The sequence below is a fragment of the Pinus tabuliformis genome, chromosome 4_1, assembly GCF_031772625.1.
Source record: "Pinus tabuliformis cultivar Carrire ecotype Pingquan chromosome 4_1, CPIR1, whole genome shotgun sequence".
Taxonomy (NCBI): Eukaryota; Viridiplantae; Streptophyta; class Pinopsida; order Pinales; family Pinaceae; genus Pinus; species Pinus tabuliformis.
In genome coordinates, this window is record NC_142303.1 from 79,268,729 (window position 1) to 79,293,382 (window position 24,654).

Consider the following 24,654-nt stretch of genomic DNA (forward strand, 5'->3'; position numbering starts at 1 on the left):
TCCTATCATTCAGGGATTTGATTTACTATCCCTAACTAAGTGTATCTATTTGTTATGGGAGATTAATGTGAAGCCTAAGCGGTGTATTTGCTCGTAGGAGCTCCTGGATTATTATGAAATATTTGTTTTTTAAACATATTTTTATCTATGTACATGAAGAAATACAAACACAAATTTATTATTCTATATAATGTATGTTTAACTAAATTTATATGTAAATTATATATGTGCTTAATCCAAGTTCACACCTTTCTTTAATAACTTTAATTTAACAAAAGGATTATCAACTAATCATGCAAGAACGTTGGGACAAGGAAAGGAATCTATGCTGATAAACTGAAGCGAAGGATGGAAAGAAGTGCCCTCTGACAAAACTAGGTATCTAAATTGAAATCAAATTCTAGCAATGGCCATCAAATCTGTAGCTTACATGGGCAATAAGCCCTATATATACCACTGGCAGCTTATATTTTGCTTCATTATTTCGAGGTATCTCATAGGTCAAAAGATCTCATATCATATTATAAGCAAGCAAGAATGTCTCCTGTTTCTGTGATCTCGTTGCCTTCCCACTTGTGCTTGCCCACATCATTCACATGATAGCAATGATCATAAAATAAAGTAACAACACACATTCAACATGGTAGATACCGAATCCAATGAGATATATCATTTTCATTAGTATGTGTTCACATAAGCATATATCGTAAACAATGAAAGAATAGTCTCACAATCATTCACGACATATGCATGAAAGTGCACCAAATCTGAGAGCTTCATATATTAAGTGAAAGTGGAAAAATATACAAGTCCAATGTTGTCACACTAGTCCCAATAGTGGAACAGTGAGTCACCACTTGCTCCTCCAAAGAAAGATATTCTCTCCTATGTCCAACTAGAGAAACCAAGGTGAAAAGTTCTAGTCCCAAAATTCCCCTCTTGAATTATGGAGGTTTATTTATAAGAAATGAGGTGACTCTCCACCTCCCATGTGACTCTTGACCCCCCTCATGACTCTTGAGCTTCTACTATGACTTTTAAAGTTCTCCTGTGACCTTTATGCTTCTACACAACTTTAGAACTTTCTAGTGACTCTTCATATTCCACGTGGGACCCTTGGTTTCCACACATTTTACATTTCCTCTTTTTAAAAAATAGAATAATTACATTCCACAAATGGTGTGGTGAGATACATTGACACACTTGACTTTGTTATGACACTTGGACAAGCTATGACTTGGCATTGAAGACATGGAACTTCATTGTGATGTGTGCAGGTGAAGCCTTTCACTAGTAATAGGATGGAAATCATTAAGGTTGAATAATGCAGACACATTTGCAATATGGAAGTTAGTAGCAAGGATGCACTACAACTGCCCAAAATATAAGACTCAACTTTATGCATAGGCCCCATAAGTTTCTTAAGAATACACTATGAGCATGTTTATAAATATCTCCATCGCCTCTTTTGATGCCACCTTTTATGTGCTAGTGAAATAAAAAATATGCAATATATATTATTTTTTCCAAAAAAATGTCATGGGAAAATCTAAGTCATACTGCCCCACATTATTGGGTGTTATTCCTAATAAATTCTTAATGTAGATTAGTGTACGTAATCCAAAGGGATTTGATGTGGGTACTTGTGTACATGAAACTAGCAAAATATTAAATATTAATAATAAGAAAACATGTAAAACAATACATTACATCCTTACATTATTAGGTAATAATCATTTGTTTATCATCATACATTCCTTTATTTGTGGAGACATACTTGCAATATTATGTTCTATTACTTTATTTATTATGAAAAATCTCTTTCATTATATATTAAAAAAAAAAAAAATTGTGCATATGCATAAAAAAATCCAAAAGTAATATTGAATATTCAATTAGTTTTATGCAGGTAAGCATCCACTTCAACTCTAAAGTGACAACTAAAAGATTGATATATAACAATTCAAAAATGTAATGTAATATTGTAAATATTTTATTGTTATTAATATTAACAGTTTTATTAGTTTTATATAGTTAAGTATCCACTTCAAATCTATAATAAAAAATAAAAATTGATGATGATGATGGTTAACGTCCACTGAGACCAAACTTTGGTCTATCAGACCTAAAGAAACAAATAATTTAGTTTGATTTAATATTTTATTCCTATGCTCAAAAAGCTTGGAAAGAAGCCTCCGAAGCTCACTGTAATTTTGACAACGTAAAAGGCTAGGATGGTCAGTATTGCAACAAAGATTTTTAAACTGAGATCTAATATGGTTGTGCACGGGGCACTCTAAGAGGAAGTGATTTTCATCCTCGATGTTTGTATTCTCACAGAGATGGTTGAACCTTTCCATCCATGGTGTTTTAGGAACTGCCCAACAACCCGTTTCACTATGGAGCTCATGAGAGTTCATTCTAATCTTGGCTATATTAATTTTCTTCTTTGAGCTAGTTAAAACAGAGAGATAATTTTGATCTTCTAGGACGGGGTTGATGACCTCCTTATAATATCTTAATTTTCTTTTAGGTGCTAAATCTTTCTCACACCACATTTTTTCTTTGAACTTAGAAGTAACAATATTTTTAACGTTATTAATGTTGTGCAATGCAACATTCTTGTCGATCTCCCAATGGTTTAACTAGGCCCTGGTGTCTTTATGCCAACCTCGTTTGAGCCTTAGGTGGTTTTGGCTGGAATTTAAAGCTAGCTTAGGAAGTCTATGGTCTCCTATGTTATTGAGTTTGTGATTGTATAATAGAAGCCTATTCATAGCTAGGCTCTTGATAGGGGAAAGACCCGCTTCTATAAGGAGAATAGGATAGGGTGTGTTGCTTTTAATTTTGAGGTTATACATTATAAAACGCTTCTGGATTTGCTCAATCTTTCTCCAGGATTCCCTAGAGATGCTACAACCCCAAACCTCACATCCATATAAGATAACCGGAGTGACTAAAGTTTCAAAGAGGAACTTCTTTCTATCCCACATTACGAGGTTTTCCATTTTACCATTATTTTCAACACCAAAATAAGCTTTCCATCCCCCATTAATCATTTTCTCAATGCTATAGCTCCAGTTGAGCTTGTGATGAATATCAATTCCTAGGTACTTGTAAGAAGACACTTCCTCCAAGTTACTATTGTCATACATAAAATTAGCATAAGTGTCTTTCTTGGATTTGATAATCATAACTTTTGTTTTGTCAGTGTTAACAATCATAGCCATGGTAGAGCAGAAATCCTTAAGAAGTATAAGTTGCTTATCAAGATCATATGGGCACCTTGCGAGAAGAACAATATCCTCAGCGTAGACAAGAAGGATGATGACTATCCCAGCTAAGATCGTGCTAGCACATCCTACTTCCTCTAAACAACATTCTAGCTTATCGATATAAATGCCAAATAGGGTAGGGGAGAAGGGGCAGCCTTGTTTAACTCTGATATTACACTTAATATCTTTCGACCACCCCTCATTTCTCTTTAACTTGGCAATTACATTCTCATATAACCTTATAGCGACAACTCTCAACTGAAAAGGAACCTTTGGCTCTTCTAATCTGTTCCAAAGGTTGTTTCTAGGAACCATATCAAAAGCCTTTCTAAAGTCCACAAAGAAAAAAAAAGATTGGATTTATTATTGCGGCATTCCTCTATAATGATCCTAAGCGTAACGAGGTGGTCTGTTGTTGAGTGCTTCTTTCCAAAACCCGCTTGGCCTTTAGCCCACTTGCCTTCACTTTCAAGCCATATGCTCAACTTCCTTTCCAAAATAATACCATATAACTTGGCTAGGAGAGTGCTGATCATAATTGTCCGATAATTAGAGGGGTTATTTCTATCCCCACTTTTAAAAATAGGGATAATGAGGCTTTGAGTCCATGGTTTAGGGAACCCTTGCTTGACTACTTGATTCAAAAGCTTGTGAATGTGGGGGATGAGGACAAGACCTCCAATTTTTAAGATCTATGCCTGGTAACCTTCAATGTCCTTAGCTTTCCCATTAGCCAAGCGATTAACCCCAAAATCAATGTCTTCTAATGAGAAAACTTCTTTCGTTGTGAGTAGGGTTTCAAAGTTATCCATGACATTTGGAGATTCATAAAGATTTTTAAGATAGGAATTCCAATCATGTAAAGCAATTTTATTATTATCTTTAGTTTTCCTAGTTAGAATCTTCCTCCAGAATTTCTTAGGAGCTACCTTAGAGAGGTGTAAGAGATTCTCTTGTCTTTTACGAATATACTACCTTTTTTTCCTTTTAGTTAGGGCTTTGTATATTTTTATCTTGCCAATTTTAAGAGATTCATCAACAACTTCCTTAATTGCTCTCCTTGCACTTTTATAATATTTGTCATACCATGGGCTGGATTTGTTATTTCTTTTATTACTTGAAACTTCAATTGAGAACTTGTTAATAGAATATGAGAGGGTTGTAGTAAAATTGTGATAGAGATCTTCTATGTTGTCTATACTAGAAAAAGGAAGAAAATTAGTTTTTAATTCATTTAGAAAGATATTTTTTTATTTCTATCAAAGATTAACTTCTTTTGGCTATAAGGATTATCTTCTATGGAATATCTATGCATGACAAAATTGAGAGTTATAAGTAAAGGCCTATGATCAGAGTCAGGCTCGTGGTTGTTTAAGATGTCAAAATTTGTTATTTTGTTGTATAGAGGGAGATCAGAGATAACATAGTCTACCACGCTGCTACCAAGCCCATGGATGCAGGTCATTTGGCTAGAATTAGGCCACTTCTTTAGACCGTTGCAAATTATGAGATCCTAAGCACTACAGAGCTTGACTAGCTCCGACCTAAACAAATTTTCCCCGAGGTCTTTAGCGCTCCTTTTGTACCGGCTAGCCAAAGGAACGTCTTCGTCTAACCAAAGAGGATTAGGGTTGGAATGATTGCTTAGAAGAATAGTTTGGTTACTTGAAGTTCGAGCATTAAAGTTGCCCATTAAAAGGATATTGCCTTCATTCCTTAGGCTAGAAATATCATTGTCTAAACCATTGTAAGGACTATTTTTATCTAGATTCTTTCTCTTATAGAAGTTAGATTTGATGGGGGGGGGGGGGGAATAATAGATTGCTATGTAGGTATTTTTATCATAAATGTCAATAATTTCTATACAACTATATTGGTTGTAAGGGTCGCTTTTATAAATCCTAGCATGGGGAGAGATGTTCTTCTTAATGTAACAAGATATACCCCCAATGCCTCTACAGGAGGATCGCTTATTCCAGGTAGACCATAATGTAAATCCATTTATGTTAGGGACCTTAGATTCTTCGTGCTCCCAAGTTTCAACAAGCAAAATAATATCAACATCATTCGAGATCCAACTTAGCTTGGGGCCTTTATTTCATGGAAAGCCCCAACAGTTCCAAGAAAGAATCCAGAGGATGTTGAATTTTTATTTATTATTGTCTTTTTGGTTTCTATCTCGAGTAACGACTTTTCTATTTCTGATTATTGCTCGTTTTCCTTCCTTCCTAGCTTCCTTTACCTTTTGAACCTCCTTTCTCAATTTTGCTTGATCTTCTAGAATGAGATCTTCATTTATAAAAATTCTCGTTCCTTTTAGAGTTGAGGTTTTACTAAGTATGTCATACTTATAGTCAGTATAGCTCACCTTTATTCAACCTTCATTTATTCTCAGTTAGTTTCCCCAACCTTGTTGCTTCTGTGAAACATGTTGTTTCAATTTGTAATCTATTATGTAATTTTGTCTGGGCTATGGCTAAAGTATCCTTGTCTACCTCCTCTTTCAAACTGAAGATTATAAGGTTCAAGGCCCTTTTTTAATGCTCATGGTCTAATTATATCAATATTTTCATTTCATGTTTAATTGGTTTGATACCTAATTTACCTGCCACACTATTTAGGATGAGACAGCTATTAACTTTTTCTTGTAGCTCTTTAATCATGTCCTTCATTTTAAGACTCTCTAAAGTATCAGCATCTACTTGCTGGGATGTTTGGTTCATATATTGGTTTTTTTTTCTATAACCTGCAACCTAGTCTCCATTGCCTCCATCTTATTCTCTAATAGTTCTATTTTATTTTCTATTTGTTTTTTGATTTTGTCTTCAAGAGATGTGAATTTATTTTCCAGCATGGCTGTTAACTATGTTTGTAGCTTGACTTCTCTTTCTTCTCTATCTTTCTCTAAAGACTCTATATACTCATAGAGGCTCTATAGAGTAACTGTGCTAGGTCTACCATTACTAATCTTTGGTAATTGTGGTGAATTATTCATACTTGAAAATATATGAGCAAATATGTATTAGAAAAATATGTGTGCACCTGATATCAACAAGTCGGACTGCAGACGCACATGCCCCAGATTGTTTTCTATTACCACAAAGAGATCACGAATTATTATCGCAGAGAGATCGTAAATTATGACCACAGAGATTGTAAATTACTACCGCAGAGAGATCGTAAATTATTACCGCAGAGAGATCGCAAATACATCACCCTAAATTATTACTGCAGAGATATTATAAATACATCACCCTAAATTATTACCGCAGAGAGATGATAAATACATCACCTTAAATTATTGCAACAGAGAGATCCTAAATACATCACCCTAAATTATTACTGCAGACAGATCATAAATACATCACCCTAAATTATTACCACAGAGAGATCATAAATACATCACCCCTGATAATAATAAGTCATTTTAAATTAAATACGAGATATTATTTTTTGAATATGTAATAGTATAAGAATTTCAAATATTATTTTATATAATTTTTTTATGTAATTAATATTGAATATATGAGTAATTTTATATAAATTAATTTTAATTTCAAATCTTTTTAGATTAAATATAATCTTTTTAGCTAGCCTTAATATTTAGATTTATGCGAGAACTTCTAGTCCCAAAAGTCTTTTCTAGTCCCAAAAGTCCCCTCTCTTGACTCATGGAGATGTATCTATAACAAATTCGATGACTTTAAACCTCCCATGTGACTGTTTACCTCCCTCATGACACTTGAGCTTCTACTATGAATTTTCAAGTTCTTACGTAACCTTTAGGCTTCTACATGGCTTTAGAACATTCTAGTGGCTCTTCATATTCCATGTGGGACCCTTGGTCTTCCATACATTTTACATTTCCTCCTTTTTAGAAATAAAATAATTACATTCCACAAATTATATGGCAAGATGCATTGACACACATGATTTTGTGATGACACTTGGACAAGCCCTGATATATAATATTTAATTATATACTATGTAATATATACTATTTTTCCCCAAGAAATGTCATGGGAAAACCCAAGGCATATTGCCCCACATTAGTGGGTGTTATTCCTAATAAATTATTAATATAGATTGGTGGACCTAACCCAAAGGGATTTGATGTGGGTACTTGCGTACATGAAACTAGCAAAATGTTCAATATCAATAATAAGAGAACACATAAAATAGTACATTACATCCTTACATTATTAGGTAATAATCATTTATTTATTATCATAAATTCCTTTAGTTGTGAAGACATACTTGCAATATTATTTTCTATTACTTTGTTTATCAGGAAAAAAAACTATTTCTTTATAATTTTGTATTTATTTTTGTGCACCAATTGATAGAAATGTGTGGTCTATTAGTTTAAACAATCTCGCTAGTGCTAGGGTGTTAAAATTGGTGAAACATCTTGGACAATAGAAATGGTCTTCCCCTCTAAATGTAAAGCTCAGGTGTCTTAAAAATATCAATTATATGAATATATTAGTATTTATATTATAACGAAGGTTAGGAATTGAATGTTTGATTTTCCATTTCTACCTCTTGCATTAGAGGTTTTTGGTTCACATTTCTATAATCAAGATCTTGGGAGTATGAGTTTCAGGTTTTAGGTTCCAAGGATCCATTAGACACAAAAGAAGAAAGTTGTTTATGATCCAAAAATTGATTTCATTGAAGTTGAAATTTTATTCCAATTCATTCCAGAAAGACCAAAGAAAAAGATTCAATTATTTGAGGAAGAATAAGGAAAAAGTAGTACTAATGGAAAAGATGACAATATTATGTTCTCCAAATCACATGTATGTTTTTTCTCCCAATTGTTCTCGACTATTGGTGCTTTGGAAGAAGAAAACAAAGTAGAGGGACACATTTTTTCATTTTTTCCTATGGACAACATAACACATGCACAATATTTTTCATTAGATATATAAGTCATATATTCTTTGTAATATGTATGTGTTATTCTACCCTGAAATTTTATAATATTAATCATACCCCTAGTAATAGGATGAACATCCTTAAGGTTGAACAATGACTACGTATTTGCATTATGGAACTTAGTAACAAGGATGCACTACAATTGCCCAAACTAGTGGACTCAACTATGTGCATATGCCTCATGAGTTTCTTAAAAACACACTATAAACATGTTTACTAAAATCTCCATCATCTATTTTGATGTCACCTTTTTGTGCTAGTAAAATTAAATATATATATATATATATATATATATATATATATATATATATATATATATATATATATATATATATATATATATATATATAGAGTATGTCATGGGAAAACCCAAGGCATATCTCCCCATATCAGTGGGTGTTATTCCCAATAAACTCTTAATGTATATTAGTGCACCTAACCCAAAGGGATTTGATGTGGGTACTTGCCTACATGAAACTAGCCAAAAATTCAATATCAATAATGACAAAACATGTAAAATAGTACATTAGATTCTTACATTATTAGGCGATGATAAATTTTTATTTATCATCATAAATTCCTTTAGTTTTGAAGTGCAATATTATGTTATATTACTTTATTTATCATAAAAAACTCTTCCATTATAAAAATATATTTTTGCATATATACATTAAAAGAAATCCAAATTAATATTAAATATTCTATTAATTTTATGTAGGTAAAAATCCACTTCTATAGTTATAAATAAAAAATTAATATATAATAATTCAAAAATATAATTTAATATTTTAAATGTTTTATTGTTATTAATATTAAATTATTTTTTAATTTTATATAAAGAAGTATCCACTTCAAATCAAGAATAAAAAAGAAAAAGGAAAAATATGTAATAATATAAGAATTACAATACTATTATATATATTTTTCCAATAATTTTATATAAATTATTTTTAATTTCAAATCCTTTTGAATTAATATATTAATTCAAACGAAAAAATAGATATCTATAAGAAAAGGTACTATCCATTTTGATATCTACTAAGTATTCTGGTATTCACTAACCTAGAAAGGGTCTCTTACCAGTGCATCCTAAACAGAAAAGAAATCTATAATGAGATCTAAAAGATCAATGCATAATTAGGTAATAATACTTTATGTATCATCATAAATTCCTTAAGTTGTGGAGACGTACTGCGATGTTATGCTCTATTTGTTTATTTATTATGAAATATTTGTTTTTTAAACATATTTTTATCTATGTACATGAAGAAATACAAACACAAATTTATTATTCTATATAATGTATGCTCAACTAAATTTATATGTACTTAAAGAAATTATATATGTGCATAATCCAAGTTCACACCTTTCTTTAATAACTTTAATTTAAAAAAGGATTATCAACTAACCATGCAAGAACGTCGGGACAAGGAAAGGAATCTATGCTGATAAACTGAAGTGAAGGATGGAAAGCAGTGCTCGGACAAAACTAGGTATCTAAACTGAAATCAAATTCTAGCGATGGCCCTCAAATCTGTAGCGTACATGGGCAAGAAGCCCTATATATACCACTGGCAGCTTATATTTTGCTTCATTATTTCGAGGTATCTCATAGGTCAAAAGCTCTCATATCATCATATTATAAGCAAGCAGGGATGTTTCCTGTTTCTGTGATCTCGTTGCCTTCCCACTTGTGCCTGCCCACATCGTTCATCAACAGGTCTGGTCGTGAGCTTAAACCTCTCCATATAACAATTCCAAATGTCGCAATGCACAGGCAAGGGAAATTAATGACAGGTGCTTCCATGAGCATGAATTTGAGGACCGCCGTATCTGATGATGCTGTTATAAGACGCAGAGGTGATTACCATTCCAACCTCTGGGACGATGATTTCATACAGTCCCTTTCCACGCCTTATGGGGTGAGTAAGGTGTGCTTTAGTTTGGTAAAAAAATCAATGGGATCTGGACTTATATATTTTATATGTGGACTCTTATGCTTTTCATTTTCTCATGGATCAATATTTTGATGGTCCTGACAGAGTCTCCATCGATACACATGTAGAATGAATCTAGATCATTATATTTTCTTAATATAATCCATCATGATTTTCTCTCCGAAAAAATAGGAAACATAATATTATAATAAAATTTTTAAAATAAATAGACAATTATATATAAATATTAAAAACTAGACTAATTTAAACATTTGGATTTATCAAAAGTAAACAAACAAATCTATTAACATTTAGTTTTTTTACTTTAAAGGAATTAATATGTAACATTTTTTTTTTACTTTAAACAAATTAATATGTAACATTGATTATTAACTTTAGATATGGCATATTTGACCTAAAGATATGAAATTTAGATATGGCATATTTGACCTAAAGATATGAAATTAATTAAGACTTTTAAAATTTTATTTCTATGATAAAAAAAAAGGAGAAAGAAGGGTTGCTAGATTACTATAGTTTTGTGTATTATGGCAAATGCTATGGAAATGAGATCAGATGTGAGTAGGAGCCGACAATCTAAGAGAAAGTGTTTTTCATCTTCAACCTTCTTAGTATCACAAAGGTGGCAAATTTTTTCATCCCAAGGTGTCTTAGGGATAGACCAACCTCTGGTTTTACTTCCTAGCTCATGAGAATTAGTTCTTTCTTCATTGTTTTCTTAGCACTAGTTGAGGCATAAAGATAATTTTGGTTAGCAAGAGTGATGTTGATCACCTCCTTATAATACTTTAGTTTCCTTTTCCCCTATAGCTCCTTATCAACCCACAATTTTTCCTTAAATTTGTAAGTAATAGCATTTTTAATTTTATCCTTCGTCTCTAGGATGATCTCTTCCTTTATTCCCCGATAGATGAGCCAAGACTAGGCATCCTTGCATCATCCCTGCGTAAACCGGAGATGGGGGTCTTGGCTAGAGTTAGAGGTGATTTTGGGGAACCTCTTCACTTCCATGTTGTAAAGCTTCTTCTTATACATGCATGAGAGGCCTGAAGTGGGGGAAAGGCTAGCTTCAATGAAGAGGATAGGATATGGAATATTTCCTTTAATCTTGAGGTTGTAGGTTATAAATTGCTTTTGGATCAACTCGATCTTCCTCCGTGATTCCCTAGATATGTTGCAACCCCAAACCTCACAACCATATAAAATAATAGGGGTGACGAGAGTCCCAAAGAGGAACTTCTTCTTACTCCAAACCTAGAGATCACATGACTTACAACCATTTTTAAGCTCATAATAAGCTTTGCAATCTCCAATAATCCTTTTCTGAGTGCTATAATTCTAGTTGAGATGATGATGAATGTTAAATAGTGAATCCATACAGGTGAGGATGGTTTTAGAAAGAGGAGGAATGACCTGTTGTGGAGTTTTGTGAACCCAATACCTAATGATGATGAATGTCAATACCTAAATATTTATATGAAGAAACCTTCTCCAAGCAGGGAAAATTTTAAGGATGAAAGCTTATCTTAAAATTTAGAAACCCTCGCGAATCTTACTAGTCTCTCATATGGAAATTGTAAAAATTTTGGTCATATTTTTGTAGAATATTTAGATTTCCAATGATTTTATATTATTCGATATATTATTTTGGCGATTTTTAAAGTAAAATAATGTTGTACTATAAAATTTGGGCGAATCATTTAAGAAAAAAATGGAAATTGGTGAATATTTTTTTTGGAAAAAGCATCGAAAATTAGCCCACCTACGAATATTAGCCCCTAAAATTTTCCCTGTCTCCAAGTAATTGTTATCATAGATGAAATTATCATGGTTGATCTTTTCGGACTTAATTATCATCACTTAGTCTTGTTAGTATTAACAATCATACCCATCTTGGAGCAGTAATCATGGAGGATTTCAAGTTGTTTGTCAAGATCATCATAGCTTCTAGCAAGAATAATGATATCATCAGCATAAAGGAGAAGAGTATGACCATATTAGCAAGCTTCGGGCCATCGTAACCAACAACTTCCAAACACTCCTCTAGCTTATCGATGTAAATGTGAAAAAGGGTAGGGGAAAGGGGTCACCCTTGCTTAACACTAATATTTCATTTAATTTCTATAAACCAACCCTTGGTAGTCTTAAGCTTGGCAACACCATTTTCGTATAGCCGAATTATGGCAACTCTTAACTTGAGAGAATCTCCTCGAGTCTTTACCATAGCTTATCTCGAGGGACCATGTCAAAAGATTTTCTAAAGTCAATGAAACAAAAAAGAGATCAATTTTACTATTGCAACATTCCTCGACGATGATCCTAAGAGTGAAAACATGGTCAATAATTGAGTGATATCTCTGAAATTGAGCTTGGCCTTTAGCTCTTTTAACATGCCTTTCAAGCCAGAGGTTAATCTTCTTTTCCAGAATGAGCCCATATAGTTTGGCTAAAGTGTGGCTAATCATAATGGCCCTATCATTAGAGGGAACATTTTTATCCCCACTTTTAAAGATAGGAACAATAAGGCTTTGCGTTGAGGGCTTAGAGAAGCCATGTTTTACTTCCAGATTGAGAAGTTTATGAATATGAGGGATGAGGATATACTTTCACATTTTGAAATTTTTAGCTTGATAGCCTTCAATAAACCTCGCTCTCCCATTAGCAAGCTTCTTAATTCGAATTCCACATCTTCCAAATAAAAGATATCCTCCTTTATAGGAGTGTTTAATATATTTCTCATGGTGTTTGGAGAGTCGTAAAGATTCTTAAGATAAATATCCCAGTTATGTAAGGGGATGAAATTATTTTCTTTAGTTTTATGAACGAGAACATTCCTCCAAAAATTTCTAGGCTCAACTTTAGAAAGGTTAAGAAGACGCTCTTGCCTCTTATTAATATAGGGCCTTTTTTCCTTTTAATATGAGTTTTGTACACACTTATTTTTTCCAATTTCATAGTTTTGTTAGGAGCATCTCTAATAGATTTCTTGGCACTTTTATAGTCATTATCATACCAAGGGTTGGAAGTTTTATTATCCTTTTTATATGACACCTCAGAAGAGAATTTGTTAATGGTAGTGGAAAGGGTTTTCAATAAAATTGTTCTAGATGAGATTGATGTTATAATTGTACATCAAGAAACGTAAATCTCTCTTTAAATTTGGTAAGAAGAGATATATTTTACTTCTATAAAAAAGGATATGACTTTGAACCTCATTATTCTTTTACTTGTGTTTAGTGTGCATGTCAAGATTTAGGGCTAATGATAAAGGTCTATAATCAGAGTTAAGCTCGTGGTCATTTAGGATGTCCAAACTTCAATCTGAAATATCAATCCAGATGTATTGAATGAAGGGGTCGATCTTATGAAGCCGAATGTGAGAAGATATACGAGTTTTTATATAGCCATTTATGCCACCAAAACCTCTATGAGAGGATTTCTTATTCCAAGTTGACTAGAGAATGAATCCATCAATGTGGGGGGCCCTAGATTCCTCATGTTCCTAATATTCAACTAAGAGAATAAGATCAATAACACTCGGGATCCAACTTAACATAGGAACATTATGTCATTCAAAACCACAACAGTTCCAGAAGAGGATCCAGAGTGTTCTTAATTCCTATTTATACATTTATTTTGCACTCTATATCTAATGACATATTTTCTATTTCAAATGATTTCCCATTTCCCTTCCTTTCTTTCTTCCTTCACGTTTTGAACCTCTTTCCTTAGTTCAGCTTGATCTTCTGAAATAAGATCTTCATTTATAAAGATTCTTGACCTTTCGAGGCTTGGCGATTTAGTAAGTACATCTAACTTATGGTCAGCAAAAGTTACCTTAACAAGGCTGAGTGTATGTTTATGCTCAAGTATCTTTCCCACCCTTTTTTCTTCTGTTAGATAAGTTGTTTGGATTTGTGACTTGGTTTTTAATTTTTCTTTTCCTATTTCTAATTTTTCCTCATCATTTTCCTCTTTTATGTCAACAATTATAAGGTTTAGAGCTCTTTTGTGACACTCATGGCCTAGTTCAATTAATTTGTTCATTTCCTATTTTATGGGTTTGATATCTAAGTTATTTTCTATGGTACTCAGGGTTGCTTTATTATTTAGTTTTTCTTTTAAATTCTTTTATCTCATCTCTCAGAATGTGATTTTGTTGAACCATTGATTGTTTTTGTGTTCAATCTATTGAATCCTATCTTTCATTCCTTGGGTTTCAATCTCAAGAGCTATCATTTTATTTTCTAATGATTTGTAGTTATTTTCAAGCATTGTAGATAATTTGATTTTATGTTTTGTGAGAATTGTAGATAGTTCTTGTTTAAGTTGGCTTTCTCTCTCTTCTCTTCACTTTTCTAAAGATTCAATGTCATCGTAAATATTCTCTAGGGTAATTTTTCTTGGCTTCCCCTTGCCAGGGAGAGGTTTAAAAATATGGGTAGAAGTACTCATAGATTCTAACTATTGACGGTGCGCCAATATGTCCCAGAGTTTGAACAACCAAGAATCCTTGCAGAAGAACATGGAGGAGTAGCGAGAGGCCACTATTTAGGAAGAGCAACCATGCAGAAGATCTTACGCGTGAGACTTTGGTGGCCAACAATACATAAGGATGTAAAAGAATATTGTAGGGCATGTGATGCTTCCCAAAGGATAGGGAGACCATCACGGAGGGATGAATTGCACTTAAATCCACAGATAAATTTGCAGGTGTTTGATAAGAGGGCGATTGATTTTGTGGGTCCGATCTAGCTATTATGCCCCTATACCAATAGGGGTCATATATCATGATTGGCTTGGTTTATCTTTGTAATATGTTCATACCTTTACTTGTTACAAACGTTTTCCATATTTGCAAAAAATAAAAAAAAAATAAAAAAGTGTAAAGAGGGTATAATCTAAAAGAAAAATCAAAGGGTGAAAAGAATAAAAGAGGTCAAAAAAATGAAAGAAAATGAACCCCAACAAAAAGAAAAGACCAGGAAAGTGTGCAAGTCTAAATGCCACTACTTTTTACTTTTGTACAATAAAAATTGTGTGCATCTTGTCACTTATGCCACAATTCATGAATAGTCAAATAGTTTAAACTACACTAGTTCATATTTCAATTTCATGTTGTAGAAATAGAGAATAAAGATCTGACCAAACAGTGTAATCTTGGCAGATAAGTAGATAGGTAGAGTGAATAAAAGGAGTACAACAGTTTAATCTGAGCCCTTGGATGTAATAAGGTTAGATTTAGATAGGTATCACTATGTAAAAGAAAAAATTTCATAAGGGTTTACCAGTCTAAGTGCACCCTAATAAAGACGTGAAAATGCTAGGTTAAGTAGGTAGGGTAAGTAGATGATGGTTGCGGAATAATATGTGGTGAATGATAAATCTAAATGTGTAAATATTTCACTTTCATATAAGGAAAAAGCATGTATCACATGGAAGACACATCAAAGCAAGCAAATTCAAAAATAATTAACTTACCTATTCATTTCCCCTAAAATTTTCACTAATCTCCCCTAAGTGCCAAGGTATCCATCAAATTAGAGAGGCTCAGAGCATTTCTCTGACTTTTGGAGGGACCAGACCCTTGACCCAATAATTCATAATGCCTAAGTACTTAAACCCATTCATCAATAAATAGACCCCTTCATAAGTTATTCATTTCCCTAATAAATCTTTTCCTAAGTAGAATCCTATTTTACTTAGGGAAAATAAAACATTCTCCATAAAAACCCTCATGTTCACTTAGCATAAGTTTTAAATATACGCATGAAAATGTTTTAAACTTAGTGCATATTTCACAAAGTCATATTAACAACTAATTTATGTTATTATATAATTCCCCTATATAAAGTTACCCACTCCCGTACTATTATAAATATGAAAAAACCCCAAATTTTATATATCCCACCCTTGGTTGCAAAATAACCATAATAACACTGATAATTGGGATTAATTAGTTAAACCGTAACTAATTAAGAACCCCGACCCCGCCATGTTAATAAAAGAATTAATTAACCCCCACGGTTAATTAATAAACTTCTTCGACCAATCACATCGCCCCCGATGTAATTAAAAACCTTTAATTATGTTGGGCCCACCCTCCATTAATCTTCCACCACCTCACCTCCCCGATAGCCGTCCGATCGGATCCCTCAGATCTGACAGTTGTCGCGCATATTGCACGGCCCTCCACGATCAAACTTTAGTGTGCGATGGCGAGCGGTTTTCTGAACAATGCCATCGCCACGTGTCACTCATTGTATGGAATCGCACGGTCACACCCAAATACCGTCTCCCCTCCATCAGCAGTGCGATGAAAACCGCTTACCGCCTCCCTCTACTGACAAAACGTCAAATCATTTCCCCACTGACGCCATGTGTCCAAATCCCGAACCTGCCAAAAGTTGACTTTGCATAAAAAATAATGATAATCAGTTTCTCATCCTTATTTCCGAAAAACACATGTATGCAGCAACCTGAACGTCGAGGTCAACTAGTTCATAAACCCAACCGTCAGCTACCCTCAAATTTGCAATCGACGCCGCTCCAAGTCTGCCATTTGCACCCAGTGAACCTGCATTCCATTGCCCATCATTAAAAACAGGTATTTAGCAGTTTCCGTCCAAGAACCCTGTGAATACTTGCTTTCCTCTGTAATTAGTTTGAAAAACCCAAATTTCATCATAATTCAGTTGTTGTACTTAGAATTCAAGTTTCCGAGACCCTCTGTTTCACCAATTCACTTAAAGAACCCTAGTTTCTTATCTGAATCCACAAGAACCAGAATCGAAACCCCCGTAGCCCTCAATATTTCACCTATCACTACCCCTCACCGTGATTTGGATTATCTGCCCTTAGCAGATAAATATTTTCAAATAAAATACTTGGATACTGACAAAGACCACCTGAAAGTGTTTTGCCAATGCTGGGACAATCACATGAATGGCTATGACACCATAGGACTTTGGGAATCAAAACTCCCAATGTACTTTATTCCCTTTGTGCGCATTTTCCCTGACATTATCCATCAATGTCATGCCAATTATGATCCCAACCTCAGAGCAGTAATGTCCACTAATCAAACTGTCCTCTTCACAATTACTGCAGACTCAATCAATGAGATGCTTCAATTTCAACCTAGTCAAAAACTCACCCCCATTTCCCTTGGAGATTTGCTAGAGAAATCATCCAAATTTTCCCTGTCTAAACTCAGTCACCTTTGCCAGACTTTCATAGATAAGTAGCATCAACCTAAAAACCCCCCTCCTTATTTGTCAGTTTTCTTTAGAGAGATAGGAAAAACTATAGTTGATATGATAGCTACAGTCATGGGTTTCAATACAAGTGAGTACGTGGATGAATTGGCCCTAATTTTGATGTCCATCTTTACCCCTGGTCAGCCTCCTGTTGTCAAGTACAACTATGTTGCATCTATTGATGATAAAATACATGACCAGTTCATGAGGCTGGAATATGAAAAAGTGTTCAAGTATTCCACATTCATCTATCACCTTATCCTTTACTATCAGTCTGACAAGTTCACATTCTCTGTAAATAAACTTGATATAAAGGGTAATCCTAGATCATTCATTTTTTGGATTTCTATCTTTCACCATTCATTTGCTTGTCCTTATTCATATAATGAATTCATTGACCAGTTTGTCCACCTAGTGACCACCATGCTGACAGCAAATCCTCCTCCTAGGATTAGTGATGAAATCAAAAGAATCCTTCAGCTATCCAAACAGTACAAGGTAGGTGACTGGTACTTCTACCAGAATCACACAGAGATCAGGATATATGGTCATGAGCTTCCTCCATTCAAACTACCAAAATATGTTCCTATGAGGTTGTTTGCATTGGAGTATTATAGGCAAATGATAAACTCAGATCAGATTCACTTTACCAGGGCCAAGAGAAAAGCACAATTGAGAATTAAGGATCACCTAGGCCCATTTGTCTGCAACAATAGAGAAGCAGGCAAAGTAGCAGAAGAAATCCTAGAACAAATGAAATTAAATAAAAGTTTTGGTTGGAGATATGGCCCACATAGTTTCATTTGTGATAGGAGAATGAAAAATAGGTTATCACCATATTTTCATCATAGAATCCCTGAAATAAAGAAATATGCTAATATGGATGAATCGAGGGAAGGAACTCTAGTTGAGATGGACAGTGATCAGGTCAATGTAGATAATGTGATGAAAGACCTAGAAAAGAGACTTGACCTGGTCTCTTTTGAAAAAGTACCAGTTGGAACTTCTCAGAATCCAACTCCAGGAAATAGTGCCTCTACAACAGACACTTCTCAAAGGCACTTCCAGGAAACTAGTGCACCCCTTGCAAAACCATCACAGGGAAAAGAATAAGAAACCAGTACTCCAGCATCAGGGAAATCAGATATACCAAAGTAGCCTGAAATCTCTGAAGAACAGGCTCAACCACAGACCAATCCAGCTCAAGTTAATATGGGAGATCCCCCAGTTTTGCAAACTCCTTTGAATGAGGAAAAGAGTTTAAAAAGAGATAGGGAAGTAGCTACCCCTGCTAGTGGTCCTTTAGACCAGCGTGGTGCTAAGAGGCATAGGCTAAATCCACATTCAGAAGAAGTGTTTTTTCAAGAAACAACAGGAGTTTGAGGAAAGAAGGTGGAGACAATCAGCATACTTTCCCAATAGGTGGGGCACCTTCTAGTTCACAAAGACAGTAGCTTGAAATACAACAAAGTACTGAAGTTTCATCCTTCAGGTCTTCATCTGACAAGACTTTAGACATCAAAGAAAAATTCAAGGAGATAAAGGCCAAAAATGAACAGTTAAAGGCCCAAGCCTACACACAATACTTAAATATGGCTCCTACCAATCAAACTAGGTTGATGTCAGCTTATGAAATCAAGGAAGGCAAAATGCAGATGAGCTTTTTAAAGCCTAAAGTACAACAGCCCAAATCACTTGCAGACTACCTCAAAATTGATTTTGAGGTCTTGGCCAAGGACATTCACCCCATATATCAAATAGAATTGCATAAACAAACAGGGGAAATGGTTTATTCAACATTGACAAGCAAGGCCATGATGGCACACACATTGGAGAATTCACTAAACAATACCAGTGCTCAATTACAGTTGGAAAGAGCCTCCTCACAGGCAAAAGACAATAGAATCAAATCATTGGAGGATTTGATTATTGGATTGGGTCATAACCCAAAGGATGTAAAAGCTGTAGAGGCCCTGATAAAGAAGAAAAATGAAGATATAGATTCCTTGAGAAAGCGGCTAAAATTGCCACCACTGATGCATCCACAAACTACTGAAGTAATTGAAAAGAAGGCTGAGGAAGAGCTTATGGAATTGGTCCTCAAGCTAAATGAGCAATTAAAGGAGACAGAGTAGGAATTAGAGAAGACATTAAAGAGCAGGCAGTGTGAGTCAACCTCTCAGCCTCAAAATGTAGTACCAGTGGTTTCCACAACAATTCCTTCTACACTTGCAACTTCTCTAGCACCAAATGTCCCTTTGACGACAGCTGAAACAATGGCAGTTACTGGTACAGGTACAAGTACAGCACATGCAGGAGCTTCAAATCAGAGCACTGAAGAATTGATCAAATCCATGGAGGAGATGAAGCTCCAGGTCACTGAATTGCAAAAGGTAAAGGAGAAATTTGTTACTTTAGAACAGAAGTATGATGTGTCAAAAATCAATTTTTCTAAAGATATGAGAAAAAACAAAGGCTTGGCTCAACAAGTAAAAACACTGGAAAATGATCTCACATTTGAAAAGCCTTTAGCAGATATTAGAAAAATATTATGGACCAACATCACTCAATCAATCAATGATGTTTGGTCATCAATCAAAATCATTTTTGAACAGATTGACTTAGTCAAAGATGCTCTTCAAGAGATTGAAAAAACCACGGAAGAGTTAGGAGGAAAGCCTGAAGAAGCTATCAGGTTAATAAATTTTCTAAATAGCAGAAATAGGCACCAATCAGAACAGCTGAATATTGAGGATAGAATTGGAACCATCCTAGAAATCAAGAAAGTATTGACCAAAAGGTCTCTAATGTAGAACCTGGAAAGAAAATGTCAGAATTGTCAGGCCAGGGTAACTCCAGAATGAGCGGAAGAAAAACTGATATGTAATTTCATTAGAGAACTATTGATTATATACAAAAAGGAGACGGAACAGTTCATCTTCTTGATGACTGTTCACGTTCCAGTTCACCCATCTGTTGAGGATTAGGTGTCAACATTCCCCCCCTTAATCTGAAGGGATGTTGGTGAGTCCAAGCATCGTTCTGAATCTTTCAAGCTTTTCTCTTCCAAGCGCTTTGGTGAAGATGTCTGCAATTTGCTCGTTTGTGGAACAATGATGGAGATGGATTGTTTTGGCCTCAACATGATGTCGGATCAGATGATATTTAGTATTGATGTGCTTAGTACGATCATGGAACTTTGGGTTCTTGGCCAACTTTATTGCAGAGGTGTTATCAATCATGAGTGGAGTTGATTGTATTTGTTTTACCTGCAAATCTTCAAGAATTTTCCTGAGCCACACAATTTCTTTCGTTGCTTCAGCTGCTGCCACGTATTCTGCTTCTGTTGTGGAATCTGCTAGTATTGATTGTTTGCGTGATCTCCAGGAGACAGCTCCTGATCCAAGACTCATAGCATATCCTGAAGTAGATACCCCAGTTTCTTTGTCTCCATCGAAGTCTGAATCAGAGTATCCAATCAAGTTGAAGTCGTCCACCTGTGTATACTTGATTCCAAGGTCTTGAGTTCCCTTCAAGTACCTTAGAACTCATTTTGCAGTAGACCAATGTCCCTCACAAGGCTTTTGCATAAACCTGGAGAGGATTCCAACAGCAAATGAAATGTCTGGTCTGGTAGTAGTGAGGTAGATGAGACTTCCTACAAGTTGTCTATACTTTGTTGCATCCTCAAATTCCCTTCCTTCAATAGATGTGAGCTTCAAGTTTTGTTCCATTGGAGTAGAAAGAGGATTGCACCCTGTCATGCCAAATCTGTTTAACAAATCTCCAATGTATTTCTTTTGAGAAAGAAATATGGATTTTGGATGTTGGGTTACTTCAATGCCAAGATAGTAATGAACATAGCCCAAATCAGTCATTTCAAAACTTTTTCCTAATTCTTTCTTTATGGATGCAATATAGCTTTCATTGTTCCTTGTCATTAAAAGATCATCTACATATACCACAAGATATACAACTGTTTTGCCAACTTTCTTAACAAATAAAGTTGCATCATCAAGATCAAAATGTTTGAAGTTGAGTTTCAGAAGATGCTCAGTTAGTTTTTCATACCAGGCTCGTGGTGCTTGTTTGAGGCCATACAAGGACTTCACAAGTTTGCATACTTTGTGTTCATGTCCTTTCACAGCAAATCCTTCAAGCTGGGACATAAAAACATTCTCTTTTAGATCTCCATTCAAGAATGCAGTTTTTACATCCATTTGATGGACTTTCCAACCGTTCTGAGCAGCTAGTGCAAAGAGTGTCCGGATGGTGGCCCATTTTGCTGTGGGGGCAAAAGTTTCCTCATAATCGACCCCTTCCTTCTGTGCAAAACCTTTTGCCACAAGCCTAGCTTTGTGCTTGTCAAGTGAGCCATCAGCTTTGTACTTGTTCTTGTAGACCCACTTGCAGCCAATTGGTTTGGTTCCAAATGGAGGATCAACTAGCTTCCAAGTGCCATTCTTTATGAGGGCATCATACTCCTTCTGCATCGCTTCTTTCCATTCATCATGAGAAGCAGCTTCTTTGAAGGAAGTTGGTTCAAAATCTGTAGACAAGTTCAATTCACAATCATAAGTAACATCCATATCAACAGGTGAATTAGAGTTATCTACATCACCTCCATCTTGTCGGTTTGTATTTATGGTTCCTGTTTTTCCAATTTCATCAGGATGAACACTTTCAAGTGTCTTTGTCAGCCACTTTGGGGGACCTTTATGAGATGGTCTAGGCTGCTCTGTTGATTGAGTTGGGACTAAATCAAGATTGAGTCTCCCAATTCTATCAATTACATCACTTAAAGGATCATCTGGTGTTGGAGTTTCATGCAAGGGAGATTGTTCTTCAGAAGAAGATTCCACATGTTGATCTAGTATAGGAATCCCCCCTTCAAGATGTGGAATCTGATTATCAAACTCTTGAAATGATTTTGTTTTTGTGAATCTATCCAAGCGATCAAGTTGCCGCTCAACAACACTATCAGATTTGGATGATTCAAGAAAAATGACATCTCTAGATACAACAAACTTTTTATTTACTTCATCATAGAGACGGTATGCTTTAGAGGTGTTTGAATACCCCAGGAAGATACACTTACGACTTCTAGCACCAAGTTTGTTTCTATGTACCTTTGGTATTAAAGCATAACAGGTGGAACCAAAAATCCTGAGATGTTTTACCGAAGGAACATGTCCATACCACAATTCATAAGGAGTCTTGTTTCTTATAGCACTAGATGGACATCTATTCTTTATATATGCAGCACATAGAACAGCATCAGCCCAAAACATTATCTTTACATTTTTGAAGAAAAGCATGGATCGTACCATATTCAAGATTGTTCTATTCATTCTTTCTGCTACACCATTCTGTTGGGGATTATAAGGTATAGTTGTTTGATGTTTGATCCCATGTTGGCGAAGATAGTTTTCAAATTCATTTGATGTATATTCTTTTCCATTATCAGTGCGAATAGACCCAATATGAGATTGTGCATCATTTTCAATCCACTTATGAAAATTCTTGAATGTTTGAAAAGCATCAGATTTGTTCTTCAATAAATAAACCCAACACATTCTGGTGTAATCATCAATAAATGTCATGATATATTTATTTCCATTTGCAGAAGGAACAGGCATTGGACCACATAAATCTGAATGAATGAGTTCAAGCTTCCTATGTGCTCTTGAATGTGAATCATGAAAAGACTGTTTTCTATGCTTTCCTAGAATGCAAGCATCACATTGCTTATGTTTTCTAGGAATGGTAGGCAAACCAGCAACACCATTTTTCTTCAACAAGCGAAGACTATCATAGTTTAAATGTCCAAATCTAGCATGCCATAATAAACTTGACGGAAGTGTACCTTCTTCATGATGAGAAATATATGAGAAATGTTGTGCATGAGCAGAAGTTCCTTGCAGTTTAAGAAGTCTTTCTTCTCCTATACCCCTCATGACAAGTGAGTGGTCAGATGCCTTTCTTACCTCAATCTTTCCATCAAACATATGAATGGAGTGACCTTGCTGGCGGATGTGGACCAGGGACAGCAAGTTTCTCTTGAGCTGTGGGAGATATAGAACATGATCCAGAAGAAAGTCTGGAAGACCAAGCAGTTTAAGCCTGATTGTGCCAAGCCCTGATGGCTTGATTTTTGACTGATCTGCAAAGTATACTACTCCATCAACATTGTCAGTGAAATCTTCAAAGAAATCTTTCCTATGAGTCATATGACAGGTTGCTCCTGAATCAAGAAACCAATCATTTTTCGAAGAAGCAAGTGAAGCATTAAACAAATCTTCATTTACTCCAATGTTACATTGTGCCTCAATATAGTGAGCGGATTCAGGTGATTTACCTTTGTCTGTGTCATCTGTTTTACCTTTCTGCTGATTTCTTCTCTGCTCAATTTTGTCCCATGGTAGCTTGCATGTAGAAGCATCATGTGATCCATTTCGTTTGCAGCGAATGCAATGCAGATCTGCCTTTTCTGCTTGAGAATGTCTGCCCCCCCTGCCTCTGAAGTATCTTCCTCTTCCTCTTCGTCCACCTCTTCCTCTTGTAGAATCTTGAGCAGGATTCTTTTCTTTATGAGCAAGGCAAACAGTCTCTTCAGAAGATTCAGGGACTATTTTCTTTCCAAAGGCTTTCTCTCTTTCAACAAAATTTTTCACAAGAGAGTCAAAGGTTATATCTTTAAGATTTCCATTTGCTTGTAATGACTCAAGATAATTGGAGTAGGTAGGATAGAGTGCTTTGAGAAAGGCAATAAGAGAGATATCCAGATCAACCTTAGTGGATTTAATATCATGCATTATAAACTTTATTTCAGATGCAAGAGCAAGAGGATCATTATTTTTCAGTTCAAGAGTGAAGAGCTTAATCATGAGCTGAACAACTTCAAGTGCAGAATGTGTATGATAGAGTTCTTTCAGCTTTTGTAAAGCTTCAAAGGCAGTGGAATAAGATGAAATATGACGACTTACTTCTTCATTTACAGATGCTGCGATTAATGCATAGGCTTTTCTGTTCTTATTTTCCCAAATGGCGAGTTCTTTGTCTGATGTAGGCTGCACAGGGTCTTTGTCTTCTTCTCCGACACACACTCCTTTCCACAATTCATTTTAGATGAGGGTGTGTTTTACCATCCGGGACCATTCAGGATAGTTCTCCTTGCCAGTGAGAACTATTCCTACCATAGAGATGATTGAATGCATTCTG

General features: G+C 34.9%; 1 protein-coding gene across 1 annotated transcript in view; it reads left to right on the forward strand.

The window, feature by feature from the left end:
- Window positions 1–9,806: 9,806 nt before the first annotated feature.
- The window catches only part of LOC149174267 ((-)-alpha pinene synthase 1, chloroplastic-like), a 76,400-nt gene continuing 61,552 nt past the window's right edge, over window positions 9,807–24,654 (forward strand). Inside the window, exon 1 of the mRNA XM_089422562.1 lies at window positions 9,807–10,138. Within this exon, the coding sequence (XP_089278688.1) occupies window positions 9,872–10,138 (267 nt within the window). The 5' untranslated portion in view covers window positions 9,807–9,871. The remainder of the gene's footprint in view (window positions 10,139–24,654) is intronic.